Source organism: Lampetra planeri, chromosome 8 (genome assembly GCF_965212315.1).
Source record: "Lampetra planeri chromosome 8, kcLamPlan1.2.h2, whole genome shotgun sequence".
NCBI lineage: Eukaryota > Metazoa > Chordata > Hyperoartia > Petromyzontiformes > Petromyzontidae > Lampetra > Lampetra planeri.
The window spans coordinates 9879650-9907237 of NC_136114.1; the positions used below are offsets into that span (position 1 = coordinate 9879650).

Sequence of the window (27588 nt, forward strand, 5' to 3'; positions counted from 1 at the left end):
AGACCCAAAGAATATGCATTCCTGCAGTCACGAAAGCTTTAAGTCAATACAATGAATTGTTTAAGGTGTATTGAATGTTATATAACCCGTATGAGACTATGTATGTAGCATATTCACCTCAAAGTTGAAAACCAATATTACGAAGCCAACTTTGCGTGCAATTTTTAAATGGGTAAGCTGTGCCAGAATGCCAAATTGTGTGCACATTGCAGTGCAATTTCACCTACTAAGTTGTCACTCGAGAGAAAAAAAAAGCCATTCGCCCCTCGATTTAGAAGCTAATCTCTGGACAGCAAAAGCATTTGTTTGATCATAAACTAGCGTTATTCCTTTATTGCCATTTTTTGACATCGCAGACATCACACGGTAAAAGTTAAAATGAAGGGGATTTCAGTGAAAACATTCGAAGGCTTTGTAACGTCTCAAACGAGTCCTCTGGGGCATTGTACTGTATGGCTTTTCCCCTTGATCCACCGCGCACTGAAGAATTACAGGCCACTTGCGGGCCCCGTTGTATAAACAGGGCAGCAGTGCCGCCAGTGGGATCGTGCATCTTTCTTTTTCTCCCGTCCGTCTTCCTCCGCTTTGCTTTGCGCGTCGAGGCCACGGCCAGGCTTGTGGGGTGGCGGTGCGGGTTGGTTTGTGTGCAGCTGTTGCTCCCTCCTCTCCCCACCCGCAAATTTGACCCAACCCAACGTTTTGCCCTTGGGGGGTTTTTTTTTAAATTTCTTTCACAGTTTCAAAATAAACGTGCGAGGCAACGTCACAGGGAACCACGTGCCCAGCTTGCGTGCCAGGAACCTTTAGCAATACCACTGCCACACACTCTCTCTCTCCGTCTGGCCTCCGCTGATCAATGTGCATTCATATTTGGTGGCACGATCATCCTGGGGAGACATTGTAAAATGATGTTACGACCTTTACTTTATTGATGTTGTATACAATTTACAGGACAACATTGGGGCGATGCAGTTTTGTTGAGCATTTGTCAGAATAATAAAATGGATAAGGTGCAGCGCCTACAATTGCTTGCTCACACCACTGTTGCTAGAAATACCTCCGCTAGAAGAAGCTCTTAGAGAGTGTTTTGGCCTACTCTTCCACGCTGTCTTCACATCTTGGGATAAGTGGGAGTACCCACACTTTACCTTATCATACTGTGGTGCACGCATTTATGCTGCTGGATGGACAGAGGCTAGACATTTAAGAAGCCTGCCCAAGTGTTTTGACTCTCGTGCTGATACATCAAACGAACTGACGACCTCTTGGGTTGCAAGTCCAGTAGCACAGTCGCATCCCGTGCCTGCCTCTCTGTCCACGTACATCTGGCAATAGTCTTCTTGGTTCTTTCGGTAAAGTCACGTAGAAGGGAAGTAATAAAATAATAAAAATAAAACATAATAAAATAATTCTCACGACGTTTCGGCCACAACGCAAGCAGCCGTCCTCAGGTGAAGACCAGGTCTGTCGGGGAGACAGCGTCTGAATGAAACACTACCACGCTTGGAGCGTATATTTAAGCTGGGTTGGAAGGGGGGAAGGGCGCCTTGACAAAATAATTTGCATATCAAGAGGAATTTAGCATATTTATGGGAAATGCAGGTATGTGATTAGTACTACTTGTGAAATGCGTAGGAGGTGGGCGGGGGGTTTCAAGTCATATTATGCCCGTGCATTATGCAGGATTAGCAGCATCAAAGGGAGGGGATAGGGGTAGCATTAATAAAGGCAAGGAATGTTAATAGTATGTAGCTGCAGTAACTAAACAACCACGTAAAAAACTAAAGTATATACTACATAGTACATAGTAAATCTGGCAATAGCTCACGCGTGACCCCTACCGGTCATACGAACAAAACGTGGGGGATCATTCTTACCGGGTGGTCCAGATGTCCTGTGACGCGCTTTCATTTAAATCTCTAAAACGTAATATATTTTAAGTAAGCTTTATTTAAAAATGACGTGAAAATTTAAAGCAAAAACACGTTAGGGGTTAATTAATTGGGGGGTCACAAGGCATCTGGACCACCCTGGACTTTGAAACAAATTAATCGGAGATTATTTTCATTGGCGGTGGTGCACAAGCACAATTAACAAACCAACTCAGCGAATTTGTCAACAATACTCTCTTAAAAATATAAATATATAGTAGGTGATGTTTCAGGCAAACGCCCTTATACTTGACAGCGCTGATATTCTTCACAGCACAACAATTCCACTCTGTAGACTTGTACAGCATGGATAATGAAATCCTATCATGTGCAATTAATTGGTTGTTGTTCATAATAATAATAATAATTAATGAGTGTGCATCGTATGCACACTCATTTAATTTCGAGGAGTTTTGCTGCTGGTGAAAATTGTTTCTATGTGCCTCATAAGCGATGTGCTTCGTTGCCCTAGCGCAAACCGCAGTAATCTCCGATTTGAAACGGTTTGTTTGCCTTCCTAAATGGAGCCTAAATCCACATTCGTTGCGATTTACTATTGCCGATGTGAGGATGCCATGGAAATCAGTTTTGCTCATTGCGCACCAGTTTTTTTGCCACATTTTATTCATGTGACGGATTCACGAAGCGTGTGTTCCTTAGAACATTATCCAGCTGCATTCTGTAATATCCTCCGAGCTATTTCTTCACTTGGGGAAAAGGGTGGTGGCGCAGTGGTTAGCATGCTTCGCTTTGAACCGGGGGAGCCAAGTTGTATGCCCATTCACGGTTCACATCAGTGGCGAGCGATATCCAAATCGGTCCTGCGTTCCCTCCCCCACCTTCACCGACCCACATTGATTAGCGTGATGCAGCATAGTCAAATAATCCCCATGTCTGACATGGCACGAGAAGGCTAACCTTTAAGTAGTGGAATTGTAAGAAATTGTTTACGATTTGATTACTTCCGCTGGACATTGTGCGCGTTAAAATATTCAATTGACCTTAATTTTAGAACTTTCGTGACTGCAGGAATTATTATTTGTTTCTTTCGGTTAAGTCACGTCTATTCAATTGACGTGCAATTATTTACTCGTGTTGCATTTTGTATTTATTTTATTCTTCTGTCTGTTGCAGGTTGAAAACATTGACGCTTGTCTGAGCTTCTTGGCATCCAAAGGAGTGAATATACAGGGTCTGTCTTCCGAAGGTAAACGTGCACACGAAATATATAATTCGCACACAGTGCTAGGGCATAAAATGTGATGACCAGTGAAGGTTTCCACAGTTTGAATATATGTGCGCTACTTCATAAATAATTCAGGAAGTGTTTAATCCAGAACGCCAATAGTTTTTCATGTCTAGTTGAGTAATTAAAAACATTGGAAAGAATTTAGGCACTTTAACGTGAAGTACTGTATATACATTCAGTTTGTTTGCCCATACTGTAAATGGTGTGCCTCTCTATTTAGCCACATAGACAAATTGATGTGTCTCAGTGGGGACACAAGCCTTCTCCTTTTGAGGAATTCACACACATTTACAGAACAATACCAGGCTCAATGAGCAGCAATCTCAAGTTTACGGATGAGTGAAATCGAAAATTTAATGTTATTTACATAAAGTTCATTTTTGTAAATATAAAAACAAATTCTTTTAAAACCCAGAATTTTAAGGGAACAATAATTTTACTCCACTCTAACTCATTGGCATGATGAAAATGTTTCCGAGTTTGATTCCCGGCCAAGGCAAACTCACATCAGTGGCGAGTGACATCCGAATTGGATCTGCTCCCCCACCTTTCACCAATCCCCACTGGCCAGCATGGTGAAGTATATTAAATCAACTCCCATGACCGACATGGTAGAAGCAGGTCTTCATCCATCAGTGGACTGAAATGAGCCTGAAAATGTTCCAACTGGCAAACAATCGGTACATGGGTCGAACAACCATCACGAAATGTTGCGTGTACCTCTTCATCATTACTGCAGCGTGCAACACTGGGTGTTCACCATTACTGCGTGTATCAGCGAGCTATTTATATTACGTGTAGATGCAACAGCGCAACTTTAAAGCGTACTGTATTCCCACTGTAAGCCATGACTGAAGCGTGGTCTGCTCCCAGGCAGTGCGTGAACTCTCTTCCTGTGCGTGAATGGATCGGTGTGGTGTGTGCGGTATCGTATGCCTGCAACGGGATCCTTTAAGCTACCGCTTCATCGACCTTGGATGCTCTCAAGGTTTTTTCCCATGGTGCCCTTCAGACAATGAAATAAACGCTGCACTGAGTAAGGGGAGAGTGGACGGAAGGCTTGTCGCAGCTAATGGACCGTGAATGGGTTGCGGAGTGAGAAACCGTGAGAGCCATACAAGACTGCCTTATTAGTGTTAAATAAATAAATAATGCGCTCTGCTATGGCTTGCTTATCCCGCTCTAGCAGAAGGTCTCTACCAGAAGGAGGTCTGGATGGTATTTGGCCTACTCTTCCACGCTGGACAGACATCTTGGAAGTGGTGGCAGTACCCACACACTTTACCCCCTACCACATGTGACCGGTCGTCCAACTATGAGTGCTGTACCCATTTAAACTGCCCGTTGGATAGAGGCCAGGGTGGGATTAAGAACCTTGGCCCCATTGTTCCAACTGCCTCACGCAGGAGGTGCAACTGGCGACCTGCAGGTTGCAGGCCTAGCGTGCACACCATAACGCCATGTGGCAGCATCCCTCTGACTAGTGTACATTCAATGCATAAAACACGTGGGTGTAATTTTAATAGCCCACATTTCATGTTCATCATTGATGGAGCGAAAGACGCACGTGTGAAGTTGGGGTCAACGTTAAGGATGCAATTAAACGCCTGGCTACCAATACCAATTGGCGGCGTGACATTTTAGCGCACCAACAAAAGAAGGCTGCCTGCTGTTCATGCCCGTTAAGTGGTGCAAGTGTCTTTTAAGTTTTGTTTGTGCCAAGGCGTGCTGCAGCAGTATCTGGGTACCTCAGCGTGCACTCTGAAAATGAATACTAATGTGAAATTGGAATGCCAGAGTAAATATGAGCAAATCCTTACTTAATGCGCAGAGCTGAAATATTGGCAAAGGAAAGCAACACACGCCCAGATGCAGGCTGTAATTGTAACGGCACTTTAATCAACGAGTTGTCCAAATGCATGCTGTTGACTTTGTTGTGGTGTAGAGATAGTTGTTTGTTCCGCGAGATGCTGCTGCTGTCAGCTGATGGCTCTGGCACGCAAAGGGAGCATGTTAAAAAGTTACACGGATGAGATGGTTTCTGACATCCCCCCCCCCAAAAAAATAATTGATCAACCATCAGATACATCCAGCATGCCCGGACAGGCTTTGTTAATCCAAAATAAGTCACCAACCGCAGTCGTTGGGTCGTTAACTATTAAGTCGTTAAATTGGCACCACAGGAGTGTGAGAAATGAAACCTGCAAAGGAACTGAAGACTGCAACAAAATAGTATATATATATTTTAAGTCAAATGCTTTGTAAGAAATATTGCTTCCATAAATATGCTGGTATAATTGTAACAAATGTGAATTATTTATGAATGGAATCAGAAGTCCGGGTGATCATTTATAGATACCCAAATGATTTTTTTTCAGTTGAACGTTGTAAGCAAATCAGAACAGCTATGTTGGACACATTTATTGGGAGAGTGTCAACCGATTTAACGAGTGTATTTCGATCGGTAGTAGACATATTTGAATAAAAATGTCGTTTTTATGCACAATATTTCCTCTTTTATGTTAATGGGGTATCTATAAGTGGATCGTCATGTATATTATATTAGACAACGAAATGGATGAGGGCGGAGATGGGGGGGGGGACCTTCAATGAGAGTCGAAGCTCTCTTTTAAGGGCAGCAACCCAGTTTCAGCCATAATGAGCCCAGGAATGCTCGGGGTTGTGCTGGATTAACCCAAACTCGTTCCGAGAGAGATGTCTGCAAGTCACAGGGTGCATGTCCCGTTCACCGCTGAATCTTGGAACGCGCGAGTGGCTCAGCGTTCATTCTATTTGGGGAGGTGTAGCGCCGTTGTTTTTTAAAAAATTGTACTCACCGCAGAGAACTGCAGCGACACGACCACACTCTAGGATAGCTGGCGCCAAACTGTGCCGCACACGCCCTCCCGCGTGGCCTTCTTCTGATTTCGTTCCGATGACGACGTGTACAACACAAGCAAAGGAATGCACTGCCTTGGTTATCGTTACATTCACCACTGACCATGCCTTTTTCAATATCTAGACACGAATTTTTTTTTAAGCAATCGCTTGCATCAAGTAAAGTACTTAAAGATCAGCCTCCGGTTACTTTTTTAGCCGATTGACAATTGACTAGGTGTGGAAACGATAGCGTGCAGGTGATGTTTAGATGAATGTGATATCACTCAGCCTTGAGTTTCTATCTTCAGCAGTGGTATTGCGGGACTAAGCTCCAGAAGCAGATATTTTTTGTTCTATTTTAGCCGATTGTATCTACAATTGCGTTGTATTTCTGTTCATGCTTCTCGAAGCGAATGAACGCGCTGTTGTTGTGCAATGTAAGATAAAACTCAGGAAGAGAATTCCTCCAGATATTGACGTCACAGTGTCCCTTGTTGACCTGCCACCTTCCTTTTGAAGAAAGCCAGCTCTCCCCCAGGGTATAAATGGTACAACCAACTCATTATTTTCGTGAAAGTGTTTACGGAAATTTCTCTCCGAAAGAGGTTTTATTATTTTACGAGAGCCATTTTTTGAAGGATAGATTTTGTGTTGGTCTCCCCTGTTCATCAATCAAGTTGATTTTATATAATAAAAATAAAATCTGAAAGCAAATTAAGTAAACAAAAAAGCACCCACCTCCTTCCCAAATTTACACTGACTATTCTTTACATTTTAACTGTTTTTCCTAGACTGGCTTCCTTCTTTTGTAAATTATAAAGGTGCAGTGAGCAGGTGGTACTGAGGTTAGCTGCACCACACTACTGTAAATAATACTTAGACTTAGCATAAAAAAACAAATATAATTTGGTTTTGGGCAGCTCATTTGTCACACTCTGCCTTTAAAGTGAGCGTAGCAGAATGAAGCCATTTAACAAAAAGGATAACGCAAGATATGACCTGCAGTGTTAACTCATAAGCAATAGATTGGAACGCAACTAATGAATGAATGCACAATAAGTATGCATTGTATTTGCGTGTCCTCTTGTGGCTTATATAATATGCATGAAAGCTTAGAGGTTTCCTGATTGTAGTAACAAGAAAAGTTATTCTGATAGTGATTGGTAAAAACTTTAGGCTGTATCTTATTCCTAGATGTAGTGTTAAGGGAATGTTTCAGCAAGTGCTTGATGTAATATGTGCTTTATAAAGAGATGGCGCCTTGAAGTAGATGGACAAGGATTGATGGGGTTTGAGGCTATCAGCTTAAGAAGCTGGGAGTCAATTCCAAAAATGTGCGTGGTTCTCGTCAGTGATTGAGGATGAGCTTAGCTGAGATCCTGATGAGAAATGTTCTTTTTTAGAAAAAAATAATGATTTTATCCATCCAGCAGCAGTATTCATGGGTACTGCACAGTAGATCGGCAGGCCACGTGTGGTGGGGTAAAATGTGGGTACTCCAACCTATTGCGAGACGTCTGTCCGGTCAGCTTGGAAGATTAGGCCATATATCCTTCAGAGGGTCTCTCCAGAGCTCCCACTTAGTGGAAGGCAGTGGTGTGAGCAGCAAATTGCAAGGCTACATCTTTATTTGTTTTTACCTTCAGATAAAGGCTTGTGAGTGTATTTTTAAACATTAACTTGGAATTGTAATCATGTGCATTTCCCAGCAGTTTGTTAATCATTGTTACTGCCAGGGGCTCACGTTGCTTTAAAAAAAAGATGAAAAAATCTATTTCTTTTTGAGGAAAAATAAACAAAAATGGTTATGCCACAATTACCTTTTCTTATAATTGACAATTATTTTTATTTCACCAAAGGGAGATAAACATCTGTTATTATATGTAAATGTATTCATATTTACACAAATGTGCTTGCTTCATGCATGGATGTGTGTTGATGTGCATCATCATTACCATGGTCAGCCATGGTCAAACGACTGTTGGATGAAGACCTTCCCTAGTTTGATGCCACCTCTCGCAGTCCTTCAATCTAACAATCCACTTAGCCCTTGCACACGAGCCGATTTCATTGCTTCATCTCCTCTTGGCTGGGCACGTTTCATTCCGTGGCTACCGCACTGTCATTATACTGTTGGGCATTGATGTGTGAGAGCGTATTATTTCATTTACGAACAATGGCTAAAATATTTACATTTTGTGCGGATTGATGAAGTGGGTGTAGTTAGGCCAGTTTCAGACATCGCTTGCCACTGATGTCAGCCATGGTCAGGGATCTAACTTGGTTCGCCAGGTTCATAGTGCAGTGCACTAATCGCTGCACTTGTGCGCGCTACTATTATTTTCAGTATGTTTTAAACCATTAAATTATTAACCTCTTAACGTCTGGGTGTATTCCTCTAATCGAAGCCCTTCTATCACCAGTTGTTTGAGAAAGCAATCGCAGGGGCTGCACCTTTATTTTTATTTTCATTAAACATAACGGAGTTACAATGAGTGAACACAATGAAGGAGCCTTGCCTTGACCGATTATCAGGACAAAAGGGGCTCTTTATTGAGTTGATGAAAAAAAGGATACAAATATATGACAATAATAGTTATGATCACGTTCATTTATATTCTACCCTGACACTATTGTCATGCTTTTCTTTTCCATCCCACATGTTTGGACAGAAATCCGGAATGGAAATCTGAAGGCCATCTTAGGTCTCTTCTTCAGCCTGTCCCGGTACAAGCAGCAGCAGCAACAGGCCCAGAAACAACAACAACAGCAACAACAGCAGCAGCACCAGGCGGCTCAACAAAAAGCACAACAAGACATGCAGTCCAGGTGAGAGTCATTGGCATGTAAGGGCTGCATAATGTCAAACCTTGCTTACAAACGTAGCACCCGTTATCATATTGCGATGTCTTTGGGATTGTGTGTTGTCCTCTTGGACTGTTTATTGATAATTTCCCATTGATGCATTATCATTCTCCCCTTATTTTGTGTTGAGACAACATTGTGCACATATGTATTTATTGTTATATATATACTGTACATTTGTCACGACACAAATGTTGATATATATCAGTGGCATCGTGGAGGTATTATTAGGACACCATTTGTGCATTCTGCAGCCAAATACAATATTTGGAAACTTTTAAATTGCCTACTTTTTAAGTTCCATTAAAATGACTTGCTCTTTTATTTTTTGGCTGAGCTAACGTTGAGTTATAATTCCCATCTCACCTCCTGGCCATATTCACAGAAATACAATCTCAAAGCTCCAGAGTCACTGATATCACTCATAGCCAACCCAGCAGAGTAATTGGATCGTTGAGATTACAGGCAAAGAGAGATCAGGGGCAGGGCAGAGCATCTGCTGCAAGGATAACCTGTCTCCAGGTGCACATACCCTGCAACACTTCCTGTGTGTCACTGCTTGAGGTGCCTCTACGCAAGGTTAAATGTTGTTGAGTTTTTCAAAAAGTTTGCGGAAAAAAATCATTTTAAAGTTGGACAACTGTAAGTTTTAAACTCGTGTAATCGATTTGACGCTGCCTTTGCCATCGGTCATTGGAGTGAAAGAATGCCCTCGCTGCGGTGCTTGCTGGATTTTTTTTTGTTGCACGGAGAGAACTGCCCCGGTGATGTGCACATCAATAACTTGTCCCTACCTCGGCGGCATATGACTGCCACGGGGATTTGTCATCGCCTAGAGAAAACAGGTGCCTCCATGCAACTGACTACAGCTGCATACATTCATGAATATCTTTGCACACGTTCTTTTTTGCCATTTGTTATTCATTTATTCGATGTTATTTTCCAGTAGAATGTATTCAAGTGCGATTATTTTCATGAGCCTGCTACGTGAACATCTTGGCTTTCTCAATTATGTGTCATGATGAACGCAGGATGCTATTTCCGAAAGGAAATTGTTCAATTGTTCTGTTGTTGCAATTTCCAACCCACAGTTGATGCCAGTTCACCCGTCTTCATATCGATGACATTATGACGAAAAAATGCATCAGGGGTTGCAAACTGACAGCAAGTGTAATTATCATTTGAAAGATTGCTAATGTACCAGATGTCCTCGGTGGGCGATCTTGTTGTGAGCTCCGTTGCGATGAGTGCGGTATCCAGTAGCATGCAGACACTGCGAGGATTTGTTACAACGTTTATTAAATTCTGCTATAAATAGTAGGTTTTAGGTGAGCCACGTTGAAGAGGACTCTGCCTTCCCCTTTCTTGCACACGTGTGAATTGTGGAAAGGGTTAGCAACCCCTGTCTTGCGCGCATCTGAAGTATGAACGTGTGTGAGCTGTTTCTGTTGCCTTTGCTCTCTTGAGGTGCGTGAGATGCTGACTACACAGTCGGTTGTTGGTGCTGAGTGCTGTGGATTGTTTTCTGTCTCATCTGCCCTCACCATCTGCCCCTGTTTGTCTCTCTCTCTCTCTCTCTTGGTTCTCTCTCCCCTCTCCCCACAATGCAGTGCGCCAGGCAGGCACTCTGCTGTGGCCAAACATGCAGGGGCGACAGCCAGTCAGAAAAAGTCCTCTCGGTTAGCACCTGTGCTCTCTCCCTTTCCTCTCCTGTCCACCTTGCTCGTGCCACCTTGCCTCTTGCAAAGCATGCCAAAGCTTCAGTTGCTTCTTTTAGGCTGCACTGAACTCAGCTGCCAGTGTTTCGGCTTCTGCGGGAATAGCGGAAGGAAGAACACGTTTAAAAAGAAAAGAAAAATAGAGCAATAATATCACTAAATGTTCATGCTATTTACACGGCCATCAATAAAACTTCCCCTGTCCTTGAACATTTTCGGAAATTATTGGTAAAAATGTACAGTAAAATTTCAACCAAATAAAACAATGGCTGTTGTGAATTGCATGTTAAATGCAGCATTTAAATAGTACATATAAATAACTGCTTAACCTTCTGCATGTTTACTTAAAATGCAAAGCATGAGAATCACCTACAAGCTGATGAATGGTTAATGATTAATCCGAGCATGCGTCATGGTTAAACCGAAGGTCATGGCAAGCAGTGCTGCGGTGGAAGCCATTGCATAGGAAACTTAGAACATTTGGATGCTCCAAAAGTACTATACCTTTTGAAACATTTGGAAATTTGAAAAACTAAAACTGTTAATTTTAATTTGTGATTTGAATTTATAATTATGAATGGCTGGAGCAGACGGAGTGACATATGCAGATCTACTTCGGCTTTTCCAACAACATGATGCACGTTACCATTGTGTAAACGTGGAACTGTTTTGGCATTTTCCTGGTGCTGTGAACATGAACATACTAAATGCACCATGGAGTAATTAGCTGGTAAGTGAACACTTAATTGCGTTATTGAGAATATGGCCAAGCTTGGGCATGTCTTCTGTAGTTTGAGTTAATCATGCACCTTTGGATGCAGCTAAGGCTAGCAACACGCAAAGTGTTTGAGAAGGTTGAATGCTATAAGCATGCATTGCCTGCTTTTTGCATGTGAAAAAATATATACTGTTTACTCACTAAAATAATTATACGAATGTGCCTAAATTTTTGTCTTTGTTATTATAATATGTTTATGAGTATTGGACCACCTTGGTCAACGCTTACAGTATGTATTGAATTGTGCTGTATGTTGCCATCGTAAACACTGAATTCATTCACATACAATTTGAGATGATAAAAAAACACTGGTTCATGTTTTTCCATGATGTATTACATTGGTAAGTTAGGTCAAAGGTTTACCATTCACAAAAATGTAGAAGGAATTCTTAAATATGCTCAAAACATTTTTTACATTCTTGCTCCGGTGAATACATTTGACTTTCTTTGTGTTGTGTGTGCGTGTGTGCGCGTTTGCATATGGGTAAAATCTGAGTAATGTTTTTCTTTTCACGAACATTACGGTTAAAATTAGATTGTATTGCATTTAATAACGAAGGTATAAAAGAGACCTGCCAATTTAGCAGTTAAAAGCGAATGCCTGCGTAAAGGGGGCCTCTCTCGCTAGAGGGGGCTCTAGAGAGGCCCTGAGCGGGTATATGGCCTACCCTACCCTTCCACGCAGGGTGATGAACAATTACCCATTAGCAAGGGTGATGAACGATCACGGTGATCCATGTGAACGTTTTCTTTGCTTGCGCTGAGTGTCTGGGTCCTGCAGTTGGGATTTTGGCATAGCTGCACTCTGCAAACCTTCAATGCAGCCTCGTGGTGGTGGCAAAATCAGATTATTCTAATCCTGTTTGTGGGTATAACACTGCTCAGACCTCGGGCTTAGGGACCTCTTAACTGTTAGAGTGGCTAAAAGAGGAAACAATGTGATTGGATTCTTACAAGCAGTAAATCTTAGAGGCCTGAGGGTCATTTCCTTGATCCTATGATCTATATAGGTCTTGTTTTATTGGATTTGTTGAATATAATTTATTGAGTGACAGAAAATCTTTTTATTTCACACGCCAAAATAATTGTTTCATTGTTTTTTGCCCCCCATTTGTTGGACTGCATGCATCCATTAAACTGTAAAAATTGTAGAATTACGTGTTTCAATAGGATTTGTAATTCATCGTGTTTTTACGTATTTTAAAAAAAAAATTGGAAAAAAGCATTTTCCTTCACTCAGTGAGACACTCTTAAATAATGCCTACCTCCGAAAAAGTAAAAGTAAACTTCCTGAGCTCGATATATAATGTATATATATTTATATACTCCTAATCAGAGATTTAGTCCCAGCACTGTGACCAACTCTGAGTGTCTGGCCTGCACCGCACTTGACCCCGGAGCTTGTTAGGAAAATGAACTGGTCCGCTAACCTTTTTAGCGAGTACTTATGATAATAAAGCTGAGAATTTCTTTTCAAATCAATCAACAGTGGGAGGACGGGTCGTTGTTAGTGTCCACGCTGAAAATATAATGTTGGGAAAAGGCTTTTGCGCAAAACGAATTGTGTGCCACGCCAGAGCGATGAACTGTCGATGGAGCAGGAAGCTCCATCATTAGAAAATCCCCAATGAAGCAGTTATCTTAGATTGGATAGGGGAAGTCTCAGCTATTAACCCTTAACCTGGCTTTGTCCACCCAATAAAAAAACACCCCTAATGACGCTATCGTTGATTAATTTGAAGCTAATAGCCACTGGGAAAGTGTGTCGTTAATAATTTTAATATCTTTTTGCAGATTTGTTTCTAATATTTTATTTTACTCATGCTTCATGACGGTGGTTCGAGCCAAAATAAATTTTCCATTTTTTAAGTAGTCCATAACTATGGTAATTGATTCGGTAATTTCCATGTAAATATAACAATTCCATCTTATTTAATGTTTTTGGTCTGCTTCAACTTGTGAACTAGAGGGGGCAACCCACTCCAAGGGTGTTGAACGGATGCCATCTCCCAAACTAGAATCCATGGTCTGTCAAGAAATCTGCATGGGCAGATTCAACAAAAGCACTGAAAAGGCAGCGATTAACTCATTTGTATTCTGGATTGATGGAGGTCCCACATTAACAGCAGATACTCCATTTGAAGGAGTGCTTTTCTTCTTCTTCTTCTCATTTTAATATTAATTAGTCAGTTGGACTGAAGCTATTAAATGCATTGTTCATTTCTCACTTGTCTATTCCGGGGGCCTGACCCCCAGATCATAGAACTGCTGTGCCAGCACACTGACATGGTATGTTTGACCCCTAGGGCTCCTGAAGGATTTGGGTTACATCATATAAATATTATAAGCCTTACAAAATAAATATTACATAACTATTATGACTGAAATAAAATAACATAAATCGACCAAAACTGGAACAGTGATTATGCATGCCTAAGTGCATATGTGGAATAATAATAAAGAATGTAACATATACAATAGTTACATTCAACATATGATCCTTATCCTTGACTCTATTAGCCATCACTCCTATTATCCGTTGGAGCTTTTGGATTATATTATCTGTCCGCCTAATCCTATTATCTGTGATTAGCCACTTAATTTTTCTCAGAAAAGTGGTGTAAATTTGCGGATGACAGCGCTGATAATAAGATCCGTGATGCTCGCCCCCCTCACATCACCGCGACGGATAAGAGGAGACTTCACTTCTTTGCCTACCGTTTTGAAGGAAACATGTTTACAAGTGTCACTATGCCGATACAAAATTGTTTCCAACAACCCTTTCTTTGTTTTAGCAAATTATACCAAACATGGCCCTACTGTAGTAATGTGCTTGAACGAAACTCAAGGTAAAACGACAATGATCTGTTACTATCAATATCATTTTCCCCTGTGACTTGATTATCAACGTGCGTTAACAAGTCGTTATCACCTCGTACGTGCCAGTTGAGCTTTCTGGTCTAGAGCAGTTCTCCATTGGTGCCTGCAGGTTGGCTAATAATGAATGCTACAAACCCAAGCACTCTCACCTTCTCAAGGGCAATTTCCCCTGTCTGCAGAAACATGCGCCTGCCTTGATTATAACCAGTGTCTCAGTCTCGTGATTAACCAACATGGCATCGATGGTTAATCGTGTAGGCGTCGTGCACGAGTGAAGTTGATGTGTGCTACAAAAATGTACGTATCGATGTCATATGTACGTCTGTACATACGTCTCTTTTTAATCGTGTATTGATCGTCTTTGCCTTTGATTAAAGCACGAGAATGTACCCAATATTGTGAAATCTTAGGAAAGCTAAGCAGGTCGGAGCCTGGTTGGGCGATCATCATGAATATCAGGTATTATAGGTTGCGGGGCTACATGGTCGGCAGCAGAGCGTAGAGCAGCAAAATTCTTTGTTGCACTGTACTTATTCCGTATATATATGCTCCTCTCTTTTGGAAAAGTGTACTGACAGGTGTGGTGAAGTATGGTTAAATAACGCCCACAATCCGCACGGTGTTGGGAGACCTCATCCAGCTGTGGATTGACACGGAGATTTGTATACGTACATCACGTGTGTATAGCAATATTTGACCTTTTCTAAAATGTATTTGTATGAAACAAATTAGTTTGGTACTTTATTTTTTAATGCCTCATGTAATGTTTGTTACCATAGTTACAGTTAACTGCGATCATATTTTCTTCCCGAATTGCTAATCCTGTAACAGAAAACATGATGTTATAAACGATGGTGTCAGTGGAGGTGCAAGGCATAAGCAAACTTATAAGCAAAAGCTTAGGGTCCTAAGTAGCGCAGGGTCCCCCGAATCCATGGATGCACAAAATATCAGCTCAAATTCAGATCTTAACGAACATACGTAGTCAATCAACATAGTATTAATTTATCTCATTTCTGTCTTGCATGGAGCTCTGTTCTTTCATTTGGCTGTTTTAAATGTCCACGTGATAAGCCACTTCGTTGAGCTATCATTTGTGGCCAGGTCACTTCTGAAAAAGAGCTACATAGTTCAGTGGGCCTTACCTGGTAAAATAAAATATTGTTTATATATGTGTCCCATATCAACATCTCTCTCATTTTACTACAATTCTTTCTCACCTGTATCTCTCCCCTCATCTCCATTAACACCTCTAGCTTTTGTCCACATTTCTATAATTTCGCTACATCCGTATATCTTGCCTATATCTCTTCCATCATCTCATTAGGAGTTTATGAAATTGAAAGGTGGTGGACAGGCTCCAAAAATTGTTGATGCTTTTGGCCCATAATTGGGATTTGTTTTTTGTGAGCCTTGAGATGCTGCCTGCTGAGATTCCCTTGGGTATCAATGTGTACTGAGCCCAATGTGGTGAAATGTGGCCAAGTCTGCCATCTTGTGGCAACGAGTTTTAGACCCAAGAAGAACGACAGAGAGCACTGCAGACTAAGCTCAAAAGAGTTTACAAAATAAGGTCGTGACAAAGAAATGTGGTGATGGAAAGTTGAAGATGTAGCTGTTGCTTTGTTGATGTGACCGATATTTATTTTAAAAATTCACATGAACATAAACAAATTTCATATTAAAAAAAATAACATGGCACTTATGAGCATAATATGTTGTAAAAAGGCTGCGTTACATTGTCTACATTGAAAATGACAAAATGCCCAGCAATAAATGTGGAAATCTTTTCAAATTCTATTCGTTACATGGAGTTTAAACATGCTTTTGCAATTAACAGGTTAATTCGTGTACGATAAAATAGCTCGGAAGAGAGATTAGAAAATGTTCTTGTTTCTTTTTTAACTTGTATTTGCGATAATGAATGAGGATGTTTAGACATCATAGATTATTCAAGCAAAAAAAAACAGTTTAGCGTTTTATGTGAAACCAGTGAAGCGTGATAAGAATATTTAAACACAGCCAATATTGAAATTCAGCTCTTGCAGCTGGCATGGTTGGTGAGAGCATTGGAGGATATATTGGTTGAGTTATTATCATGCTTACTACATGTGCCTATACTGTAGCTAACAAACCATGAAGCTTTAGATGGGTATTTGTAACCAGCTGGAATATGGTTTGCTTTAGAAAGATTTTTGCGGTGAACTTCAGGTAAATTATGCATAACAGTTTAATCTTAATGCATTTGTGGATTTAATTTAAAAAGCTAAATCTGCAGTAATGAAAGCAAACTGAAATAAATCCACAGGGGACCCACTGGCATAAACGTACAATTTTGTAGTTTTAATAGTGGTAATTAATATGAGCAAAGCCAACATAAACCAATTTCATGCTAAATTTAATTGTAATATATCAGCTGTTTCACATATCCATATACAAATTAAATATGTCTGTCCATCCGTCGACTTGCCTTTGAGACTTATGTAAACCAGCAGCATTGTTTAATCACACAAACCCTGGGCAGGTTTCACCATTCCAGGGCTCATCAGCAGAGTGAGGCATGATAGACACATTTCTGCAGGTTTACCAGATGTTACAGCATGGGCCCATGAGCACAAAATCAATGTATTCATGTTCATGCATGTTAATGAGCAGCAATATATTGCAATATTTTGCCTTAAAAAAACAGGTAAGAATCAAATGAGTGTCCTCTGCACTTCTATTGTATTTTTGTATTGTTGTAAAGTGCTTACCCGCCCCTACTAGACATCTGCGTAAAAGAGCCATATAGCTCATCGGATTCCTCCAGTCTAAATAAATATTCCGATTTTGAAAGTTATCAATTTCTCTGGCTTTCTTGAACGAAGTAAACGGTATTTATAAAGCCACTGCGCGCACAGCTTCTCTCGAAGCCGGAGTTTTCCCTTTCGCACGGTGCCTTCCGAATCACAATGCCATGTTGCGTCTTGTGTGGCTGTAGGCTTCCAGGACCAGCGGCGCGGCCCTTGGCTGCAGGTGGCGACGCGAAGTCACGCACGGCGGCGAGCGCGAATCGCCGCAGCCAGAGCTTCAACACTCAGGACAAGGCGAGGGCTGGACCCTGCCCTCTGGCGCCCACGCACGGTGAGCATCTTCTTGGTTCATCCGGTAAAAGTCACGTAGAAGGGAAGTAATAAAATAATACAAATAAAACATAATAAAATAATTCTCACGACGTTTCGGCCACAACGCAAGCAGCCGTCCTCGGGTGAAGACCAGCGTCTGTCCGGGAGAGACAGCGTCTGAATGAAGCACTACCACGCTTGGAGGGTATATTTAAGCTGGGTTGGAAGGGGGGAAGGGCGCCTTGACAAAATAATTTGCATATCAAGAGGAATTTAGCATATTTATGGGAAATGCAGGTATGTGATTAGTACTACTTGTGAAATGCGTAGGAGGTGGTCGGGGGGTTTCAAAGTCATATTATGCCCGTGCATTATGCAGGATTAGCAGCATCAAAGGGAGGGGATAGGGGTAGCAGTTGCACTCCACCTACCCCCACGTGCACTCGCCGCGCGTGCGCGGGGCGACGTTACGAGAGTGGTGGTCGTTATTTGAATGAAGCGCTCAACGTTTACAAGCAATGCACTCGGCCGCCGATGCGTGTACGTTGTCTGAACGCCGTTACGCGGTTTCGTTGGGTCGGTATCGGATGTTGCTCATTTGCAAGAGGTGTCATTTTGCGCCAGTTGCATTTGCAATTTGTAAATAGTAACGAGGAGCACTATATATGACAGTGTAATAGGTACACGTGATAAATGCTGTACCTGCCACCACTTGATCATGTAACCAGAAGATGAGTGCATTTTAAATGAGAAGACTGAATGTCATCCAAGGCAAATGATTTTTACAAAGAGTTATATTTTTTAAAGGCTTCAGGACTACCATGAAGTATACATCGCATTTGTTAATTATTAATTGAATTTACTTATGCAATTGGTCTCTTTGATGTTTGGCCAATTGTAATGGGGCTACCTTGTGCAAATATTGAGTTATGTCCACACTAATGTGAATTCACAAACCTGGTATTTGCCTTGCAAACAATCAATTATATTATCGGCAGAGCAAGGTAGGCTAACCTTTGTGTGCTTAATTCCAAGGGTAAGGCCCTCCCTGCCATTTGTTTTATAAAAAAAAAATCACAAGACGGAAAACATTTTTTTTTCTTCATAATTGAAGTTAATTTTTTTTATTTTGCACCACCAAATCTATACCATTTTGTTTATAACGACATTTTATGTGCCGTGTATAAATGAGAATAAAAAAGAACTATCCTATGTCCTTATTAATTAACGGAATTGTACATTATTCACGTGGTTATTAATTTAGGTGTTTTAGCCAAACTTCAGGTGTGGAATGAAAGCTGAAACAGATAGATGGCAGTCAACATTGAGAATCACCTGCTGGGTTGTACATTTATGATCTGAAATGAAACATCTAAAAACAGCTCATTCAGGCTGGTCTGAAAGCAGCTGAATGGTTAAATATTACAACGTGACTATTAATTATTTAGCTTTTTCGCGGTTTATCTGCATAACTCTCTGGTGTGTTTTTTGGGCTGTACCGTAGGGTCGTTCGGTATGACGTCTGATGTTTTTGCTGCACGTGCTGGGAGCTGAATATCGGGCCTGACACAACACACCGATACAACCCAGTAACACATTGGAGAGCCAAACATGGCAATTTTTTTTTTTAAAGGAAAACAATTTTCAGCTTCAAATGGCCAATGCACTCCCATGCAATATTTATTCCATGAGTATGTCTGTAGAGGGTGCTCTTGGGGCTCAGAAAGTGGAGCTGTTTGTTGCCATTATGAAAACCTGGCCCAAATTAGTTTGTTTTCTCAAAGGTCCCTGTTGTAATGCCTCAAGATCACTAAAGCAGATTAGAGCCTTTGGTTTGCTGTCACTGGGAGTGCTGTCATTTCGTTGGATTTGGCCCATGTTGGCACGCTTGCAGCGGCCAACTGGCTTGGGAAATGTGGCTGTAACCGAAACCACCACCTAACTAATTTGGCTGCTGGTGCAATTTTAGGGCATACTTTATGTTGCCACTAGTGGGCACAGTATTCCCTGTATATACGACTGGCCCTGCCCTCTGTTCCCATCACCAACCCACACTCACCAGTATGATAAAGTGTAGTAATAAAATCTTTTTTTTAAACAACGTTTTTTTTTTACAACTTCGTTTATCTCACGGTGGAGAAGTACGTCACACGACTGTAGTTCGAGGGACAGCTTATTCTTTGTTAAAAACCACACACAGAAACTTTAGACTGCTAATGGATTTAGTTTGTATTATAAACTCCATAGTTACTCATCTTCATCGTTTCTGTCTTTGTGTAGATTATCATTCATTATAAATACATTTGGTTTCATGATAAGTTAAGACATCAGCAATAATATTAAACCACAATATATGATCTTTGAATGTGTTTTAGCTGCTGGTCACAGTGTTTATAGTTAAGTAATATTACAAATTCAAAATATATATATATTTCCATATCCGCATGAAATGGCACAAACGCCTGTATTAGATAGATCTGTAATTTACATTAATTTGAATATGAAAAATATATATACTTTAACAGATTTTAATTATTTTCGATTTAAAGCTTTCGTGACTGCAGGGATTCATCTTCTTGGTTCTTTCGGTAAAGTCACGTAGACTTTACCGAAAGAACCAAGAAGATTTTAATTCGTTATTGAAGCGTTCTTGGTAATTTAATATGGCTAAGTGGGGTGTTGTGAAAATCCTATAGATTTATAAAATTGCATGTAAAATGTTTGCGACTGGCCAACATATTTAAATAAATACTCGCATTGCAGCATGGGATATAAAACCTTTTCCCTGCACACACAATCGTTTACCCACACTGGCGTCAAACAAAGAAAATTAGAATAAGGTTATTTAATCAAAAAGTATTGGAAGAGGACAAAGTAGACAAATATGTACTGTATATCAAAAAACGGTCCTTGCCCATAAAATATTGCCTTATCTTATATCCCACTATCAGTTATTAATTGCTTCACTATATTATACTGATCAAGTGCCGTGTTGTCATTTTGGCTGTCAGCACTGTACCCAAACCACTGACGGTTGAGAACAATATATGACACATCAGTCACGTGTTATTTTTGTTTTCATCAGTTTACAAGATAACATATGAGCACTTGGAGCACTTTTGTGAAAGAAAGGGGACACAATATATCAATGTTTGTGGACTGCGAGGCATTGTGATCTTTCTTTTCTCATACCTGAAGATAAATCTCGCCATAAGTCACAATGTTTTGAAAGACTGTCCAGCGGCTTCAAGTGTTTTTGCTTCCAAAAGCGGTATCTACGATATCTTGTCATCACTTTCATAGCTGACGGGCCTTGGCTTTTTGTTGATGCATTGAAACAGCAGAAGTTGTTTGAGAACATATTTCATTACTGCTTATCGACTAAAGTTTTTTTTATTATCTTGGAGCGTGACCTGTTTCTGGCCGAATAGTGGTAATCTGTTGAATATGACTCTTAAAAAAATAATGTCCACAGTATATTATTGATCGATGTATTTATTCATCCATCATCTCCCATGATCTTTTGACTGCTGGATGAAGGCTCCCTAGTTCATTGCCATTCCTCATGGTCTTGCAATACCACAATCTATCTCCCTCCTGCGCATGAGTTAACCTCATCGCTCCATCTGCGCAGTGGTGGTCATCATCATCTTGGATACGTTCCATCCTTTGGCTGTCATTCTGTCACCAACGTGGCCCCGTTGGCCGTCATTCCTAGTCACGATGCATCCTGTCCAAGTGTACACTTACTGTTCTTCACAAGCTATATGATAAATCTAATTTGTTGTTCTCTAACCCATATTTTAGTTTTTTTGTCTCTTGGTAATGACCATAAATCATCTCTCCATGTTTATTTTATACAATTCAGCCTTTTTTTTCCAATTTGCTTTGTTGGGTGTTCATGTTTATGGCTATAGGTCACATGCACAGATTTATAACTTTTTTTTCTCGAGGCACATCAGAACGTCGCATTTCATTGTCCAATTATATTTCCATAAAGTTCTCTAACCTGCTCTTACTCGCCTCTTTTACGTAATAATTGTGATGCTTTCATTAGTAACTATACAAACTCGTGTATGTAGCGTTTGTCCTGTCAGCCACGTATTTTCTACTGTTCAGTGTACTTGTTCTACTTGCTTTTCGCTTTATTTACTTTTAGTCCCACTCTTCAGCCTTCTTTGATTAAAAGTTTCAATCATTCGCTGCATTTCAATTCCAAATGAGTTTTAAATGCACACACTTTATACACCTTATAAACTCACGCAGTGCCACGGCAGGGCTGTAGAACTTAAGACACAATTTGGCGAGGGTTCACATAGCATGATGGGTGATGTACATCGGCGTCCGCTGTGGGTTCATGAAGAAGTGTTATGCAATATAAATGTTATCACAAATGTAATCTCATGCTGCCCGAATTGGTCTGCTGAGGTGAGCAACTCGGCCTAGTTCACGGTCTCCACTGGACATTCCCTTAAGGGACCTCCCAAAATGATTTGATCTCTGTTTGGCCCACAAATGTGAAAATAAACATGTCTTTAGAATGCGCTTGTATAAAGGGCAGTGGGCAAGGGTTAGAATTTATTTAAAATTGGGGTGTCTGATCCCAGCTCGAGCCAAATGTAGTACCAATGTATCATGGGTCAGATAAGATTCACGCCGGCCTATTTCTTTTTATAGATTGTCAGCTGTGCAATCTCGTGATGTAACTGCTATTCTATTTCTATTTTGATCTTGGGATACAGAGGTGGGGGGGGGGCAGAAGAGCAGTGGGGAGTCTGCTTCACAGAACAGATCCAGCCAATTAATTGGTGAATGCAAATGCTGTGATTTATTTTCATAAATAATCAAAATTCCACTGATGTTCTTTCAACATACATTTTGCAAATCCAATATAATTTTGCAAACCTTACATTATATACATCAATTGAACTGTAATTTCTTTAAAATAATATAATAAAAATCTAAAATTAAAATGACATGCATAAATTTTATTTATTTATTTAGGAATTATTTTGCTTCAAATATAGTGGCTCTGACGTCTTGTGCATGCGTAGCCAGGCACTAAGGCAGTTTAATAATTGTCACTTCATGGGCACTGTGAGTCACGAGCTGAAATGTGGGTTTTCTTTTGAAATCACACGCTCCACTCGTACGCACTGTGGCAAAGTCCACTTTGAAAGGATTTAAAAAAAAAACCTTTCACTCAGCAGAGCTGCAGTTGGCTGATTTGTGAGCCAATCGGAGAATGAAGCTAGCCGTTCTATTGCGCAAGCGGTCCTTGTATGATTGTCTCACTTTGCTGCGGTGTGCGAGTCTTCCGCACATGCTGCGGTTATACTTGCCAATCATGGAGGTAACTGGCACCACACGTTGTTGTGCATAGACACGTGACATCGTTACAGGATGCCCGTCTGCGTTTTGGCTTCAAAGTTGGCAGGGCAGTCCCATGGTCGTCATTTGCAGTTGGACAAAGTTTGTATTGGCGCATTTTGCAACAGACATTCTGGGGCATCTCTGCTAATGAACTGAACGGTGGAAGCTGTATGGTAAATGATTGGTGAGCCATGGACTTCGGGTTAAAGTGGATTTTTTTTAAATGAGAAACGGTTGAGGGACAGGGTGAGAGAGACAACCAAATCTGTTTGCTTTCATGAGATCACTCTAAAGGCTTCCAGCAAACACTGAGGTACAGTATATCCTTTGAGTTTTGCCTTGTTTGTAGATCGCAGGGCTAATTGTATAAGTTTATCCAGCTATATATTACATATTTTTTGTTTAAATTAGCAATGTACATCTTGACTTAAAGCTTTCGTGACTGCAGGAATTCATATTATTTGGGTCTTTCAGTCACGTGACTTTACCGAAAGACCCAAATAATAGAAATGTACAATTATAGTGTTGTGACTGTCATTATTACACGTTACGCTATCTATGCATTCTATGTGCGTGTATTCTTCTTTTCCTTCAGCTGAATTGTTGGTTCCTGTTTTCGTCCCCGTCTGTTTTTTAGTACCGATTTGAAATGACCATATATTCTTGTTAACACAAGAGGTTGTCGTGCTTGCTTGTTCTGGCCAGCTTGATAATTGGGTAGCAGGTCTTTGCATTCAGGACAAAGCTGAGTTTTTTTGGGGCGTGCTTGCCTTCCAGTTCTGACCCATTGCCCCCCACTGCGTCGAGGCTTTGTTTGGTCTCTTCTCTGACCCAAGCCTTTGACCTGGCCACGTGGGGTGCCAGGCTTCCCTTTGTAGATAAATCAGGGGCTTTCCGGCTCTTTTGGCAGAAGTGCTTAACAAAAAGAAATTAATTCTTGTGTCCAAGAGGCCACTGGAAATAGCGCCTATCCTATTTCGATTTGTTTTGTTCATTAAAAGGTAAACTATTTAATTTCAGACGATGGTGTGAAGGGGATTGTTTTTTTTCCTCTAATTATTTTTTAGGTACTTGAATACACTTTTGTGGAAAATGGTTAATTAGGTTTGGTGCTTTGAGAATTGGCTTTGGAATCTATAATTTTGTACCAACTTGCCTCTATTACAAAACTTTTTAAATATGTCGTGCATGTATTTCATCTTAATATTGTTTTTTAATGAATACATTATTTATTTAGAAACAATATTGTGTTTGTTGAATGGAAGGGTTTGCATGAAATTTATCTGTATGGGGCCCTTTTTAAATTAAATGGAATATCGAATTAGTTTTCTTATTGATGCTGCAATGTTTACAAATATGTTAGGGTTACAATGTTTGAAATAATTTTGAAGATAATCTTTTTTTTGTCTCTTGTAAAAAAATGCAAAATAATAGTTAGAAACATTTAAAAGAAGTATAAACGTGCATTATTTTTCCATAAACATTTCTCGAAGTAACACAACAAAGTTCATTATTAATCATGATTACGATGCGATTGGAAGTTTGTTGATTTGCCTTAACAGTGACTCAATGGTATTAACGCAATCTTCTTTAAATCCTTTGCATATACGTGATCACATTCCATTATATATATCAAATAATATCATGAATGGATACTGATTGTCTATCTCCTGCCCTCCCCCACCCATCTGTGTTTTCAGAGCTAGCTGAAGGTGTATCCCAGCCAGCAGGCATGAATGGCAACGTGCCCTCTCCTGCTGCGGCGCAGCCGTCTGCCATCCCGCAGCCTGGTGCCAGTGCTGGCAAGTCCTGGCGAGGAACCAAGGCTGCCGGTGCCAAGCACAGCGCTGCCCCTGGAGGATCAGGTGCCAAGCAGCCCATACCTGCTGTCACGCAGGCTTCCGCTGAGCCCTCCGAGGGCCCTGCGCCAAAAACCGCCGCCGCGCCTGCAAGCTCCAACGGCCAGAAGTCCATGCTGGAGAAGTTCAGGCTCTTCAATTCCAAGAGCGGCTCCAAGGCCACGTCGACACCAGCTGCCGGCCTTGCGGCGGCGTCCGACGGGCCGGATAAACCCGAAGCGACCCCGGCCCCAGTGGAGCAGAATGAAGTGGGAGAAGAGCTGGCCGCAAATGGCCCAAAGATTGCCCTCAAAGGTATTGCGCAGAGGACTATTGGCCGTGCGCTGAGCAACAACAAAAAAACTACAATTAAGAGCGGCGAGAAGGAGAAGGGCAAAGTGGCCACTCCTGTTCCAGAGGCAAACAAAGTGACAGAGCCGGATTGTAGAGCAGACACTGTGCCCGAATCGTCAAAAAAGTCCTCCAAAATCGCCAGCCTCATCCCAAAGGGAGGAAAGTCAGGTCAGGCAGCAGCAGGCAGCGCAGTCTCCAAGAAGGAACCCTCGGCTGGCCCGGGGCCGGCATCCACTGGGATTCCCAAGCCGGGCTCCAAGCTCGCGAGCGCAAAGTCCGCGGGCGGCGCAGGCAAAGAGAGCGAGCGACTGCGCGCCAGCAAGAGTGGCACGCACCTGCAGCAACACCTGCAGCCGGCGGCCGAGAGTCGCACTTCAAGCTCCACCAGCTTGGCGTCATCCGAGGGAGGCAGGGCGGCCGCCGTGCCCTGTGGCCCTCAATCTCAAGCGCCGCAGCTCCAACAGCCATTGCCACCCGCCGCCGCCAGCGTCGCCAGCGCCGCCGTCGCCGCCGCCGCCGCCGCCACCACGACAGCCGCCCTTACGTCTCCATCTTCTGCCGTCAGCCCGGCGACGGTCTCCATGACAACCAGCACCACGCAGACGACGGGAATCAGCACCGTCGGGGTGCAGCTGCCTCATCCCCAGCAGCAGTACAGCCACCCAAACACGGCCACGGTCGCTCCCTTCATGTACCGGTACAGTGCGGCCTTGGGAAGGCTCGAGCCCTGTAGCGAACGATTAACAATCTTTCTTTGGGCACGTCTTTCTAAAAGTGTGTTTCAATTTTCACATGTAACTTTAATGGCATAGGCCTTTGAAAAATGCAACCATACCAAATCAGGCACTTATCTCCCCCAAGACCTGCACTTGATGATTTTTTTTAAAACACTTTGTAAGTATATATTTTTAATATGTACATGAAAAAACAATGCATTACCTCAATTGTGATTTTTAATGTTCGTGTATATATATTACCTGTAATCATATACCAATGATTACAAATTGCTAACACAATGTAAATACATTGGACTGCCTTCTTATTAACTAGGCCATAATCTTATTACATGTCTTTTGTTAGCCATTGATAAGCTAAATAAAATAAAATCGGTGATGTGTTTTCGGGTTGTGCCGCACGTTGCTCGTGCCTGGGAACTTCTTCGGGAAATGAATAAGTTCCCAAAGAAGCGTACCAAGCGAGCTGTTACCGCACGAAATGCAACTGCGAAAAAATGTTGGTATGATTTCTGTGCCCCAGGACCCACACGGACTGCGACGGAAATGTGCCCCTGATCATGGAGGCTGGACAGAACCTGGGTGCTCACTCGGACCCAATCCTGTTCAGCAAGTCTGCACAGCAGCCGTGCGTCGACGACCTGCCTGGTAAAGCCACTGCTGCTCCCAGTGATTGTATAGCTATGCTTGTTTTTGCCACTTTCTCTTGGCCTTACGCAATGCGATTAAGCCTGCTTTGAATAAAATGGGATTCATTTAGGGCAGAGCTGATTCATAAAAAAAAAATCAGCTTGCATGTCTGGTCAGCTTTGTTGATTTTTTTTTGCCACTTCATGACTACATTTTTTTTCTGAATGATATGAGAAAAACGCAATGGCTTATGTAATCATTTAAAAGAAAACAATATAAATACAATAGTATACGTCAACTAACATGTATAACAATATTTATGAATAATTCAACAGCTGTGCACATCTTGATTTTAACATATATACTATACATGTTATGCTAAAACAACTTTTCCAGGACATGACAGAATTGTTACCCACAAGGCATAGTGTTTCATTTTCACAAGTGTTGTGGTGGAGTAAAATTAGTAACCACGGAAGCAATTACAATAATCCAAACTCATAACAATACATGCTTGTATTGTGGGCTATAACCGCACAAAATGTATTTACATATATAATAAAATCTACCCACAAGCATTATACCTACTATTAATACTTTTATAATTAACACATTTCCAGATTGTCTTTTTCGATGTTTTTTACCCCCTTTGCAAAGGTTTGTGCCACGCTTGCCAACACCCATTGAGGCCAATTATTTTGTATATCTACTGTGGCAGCAGAATTTGGCATTTCCTAAGTAAAAGAAACATTGCATAGATGAGTCAATGAGTTAATGAGGACCAAAATAGACATTGTTTGTTCCACTACTGATTTCTTGTTTACTTTGCGATTGAAGTCAAGATTTAAGAGACAAGGGATTAGGCCCAAGAGCTTTAATTGTGGTTAGACAATGGTGTTGGGAGACAACACGTGCACATTGAAGATTACAAAAGGGGGAAGGAGAGTGATAGCTCATTTACAGAAAAAAGCTTTGGTTAATTCTCATTTAAATTGGACTGCCTCGATAAGAATGTATAGGGAATCTGCAAAGTGGCATTGCGGGTTTTAACAATGGCCAGTCAGGGACAGCCAATTGAGAGCGTTGTTTCGGTTCCCATTTAAATGTATTTAGTGACGTTTCTCAGGCTGGACTTTCATCAAATTGGGGAGGCTTCAACAACAATACACTTCAAGAAAAAGTTACATGAAAATTTTAATTATAATGCGTCAGTTCTAACGCTGAAGCCGTTGTGTTTTGCATTGGAAATTCCAG

The 27588-nt window shown here is 41.3% G+C and overlaps 1 protein-coding gene across 11 annotated transcripts in view; it reads left to right on the plus strand.

The window, feature by feature from the left end:
• LOC144720304 (neuron navigator 2-like) overlaps positions 1-27588 on the plus strand; it is a 281685-nt gene that overhangs the window by 154029 nt on the left and 100068 nt on the right. For 8 of the 11 annotated variants that reach the window (XM_078596960.1, XM_078596951.1, XM_078596953.1 and 5 more), the window contains exons 4-8: positions 3066-3138; positions 8733-8889; positions 17282-17424; positions 24479-25667; positions 26228-26352. In XM_078596960.1, the coding sequence (XP_078453086.1) occupies positions 3066-3138; positions 8733-8889; positions 17282-17424; positions 24479-25667; positions 26228-26352 (1687 nt within the window). Of the gene's footprint in view, positions 1-3065; positions 3139-8732; positions 8890-10866; positions 11374-17281; positions 17425-22686; positions 23092-24478; positions 25668-26227; positions 26353-27588 lie in introns of those variants that run through there. The other 3 variants (XM_078596959.1, XM_078596961.1, XM_078596962.1) reach the window with 3 other exon arrangements.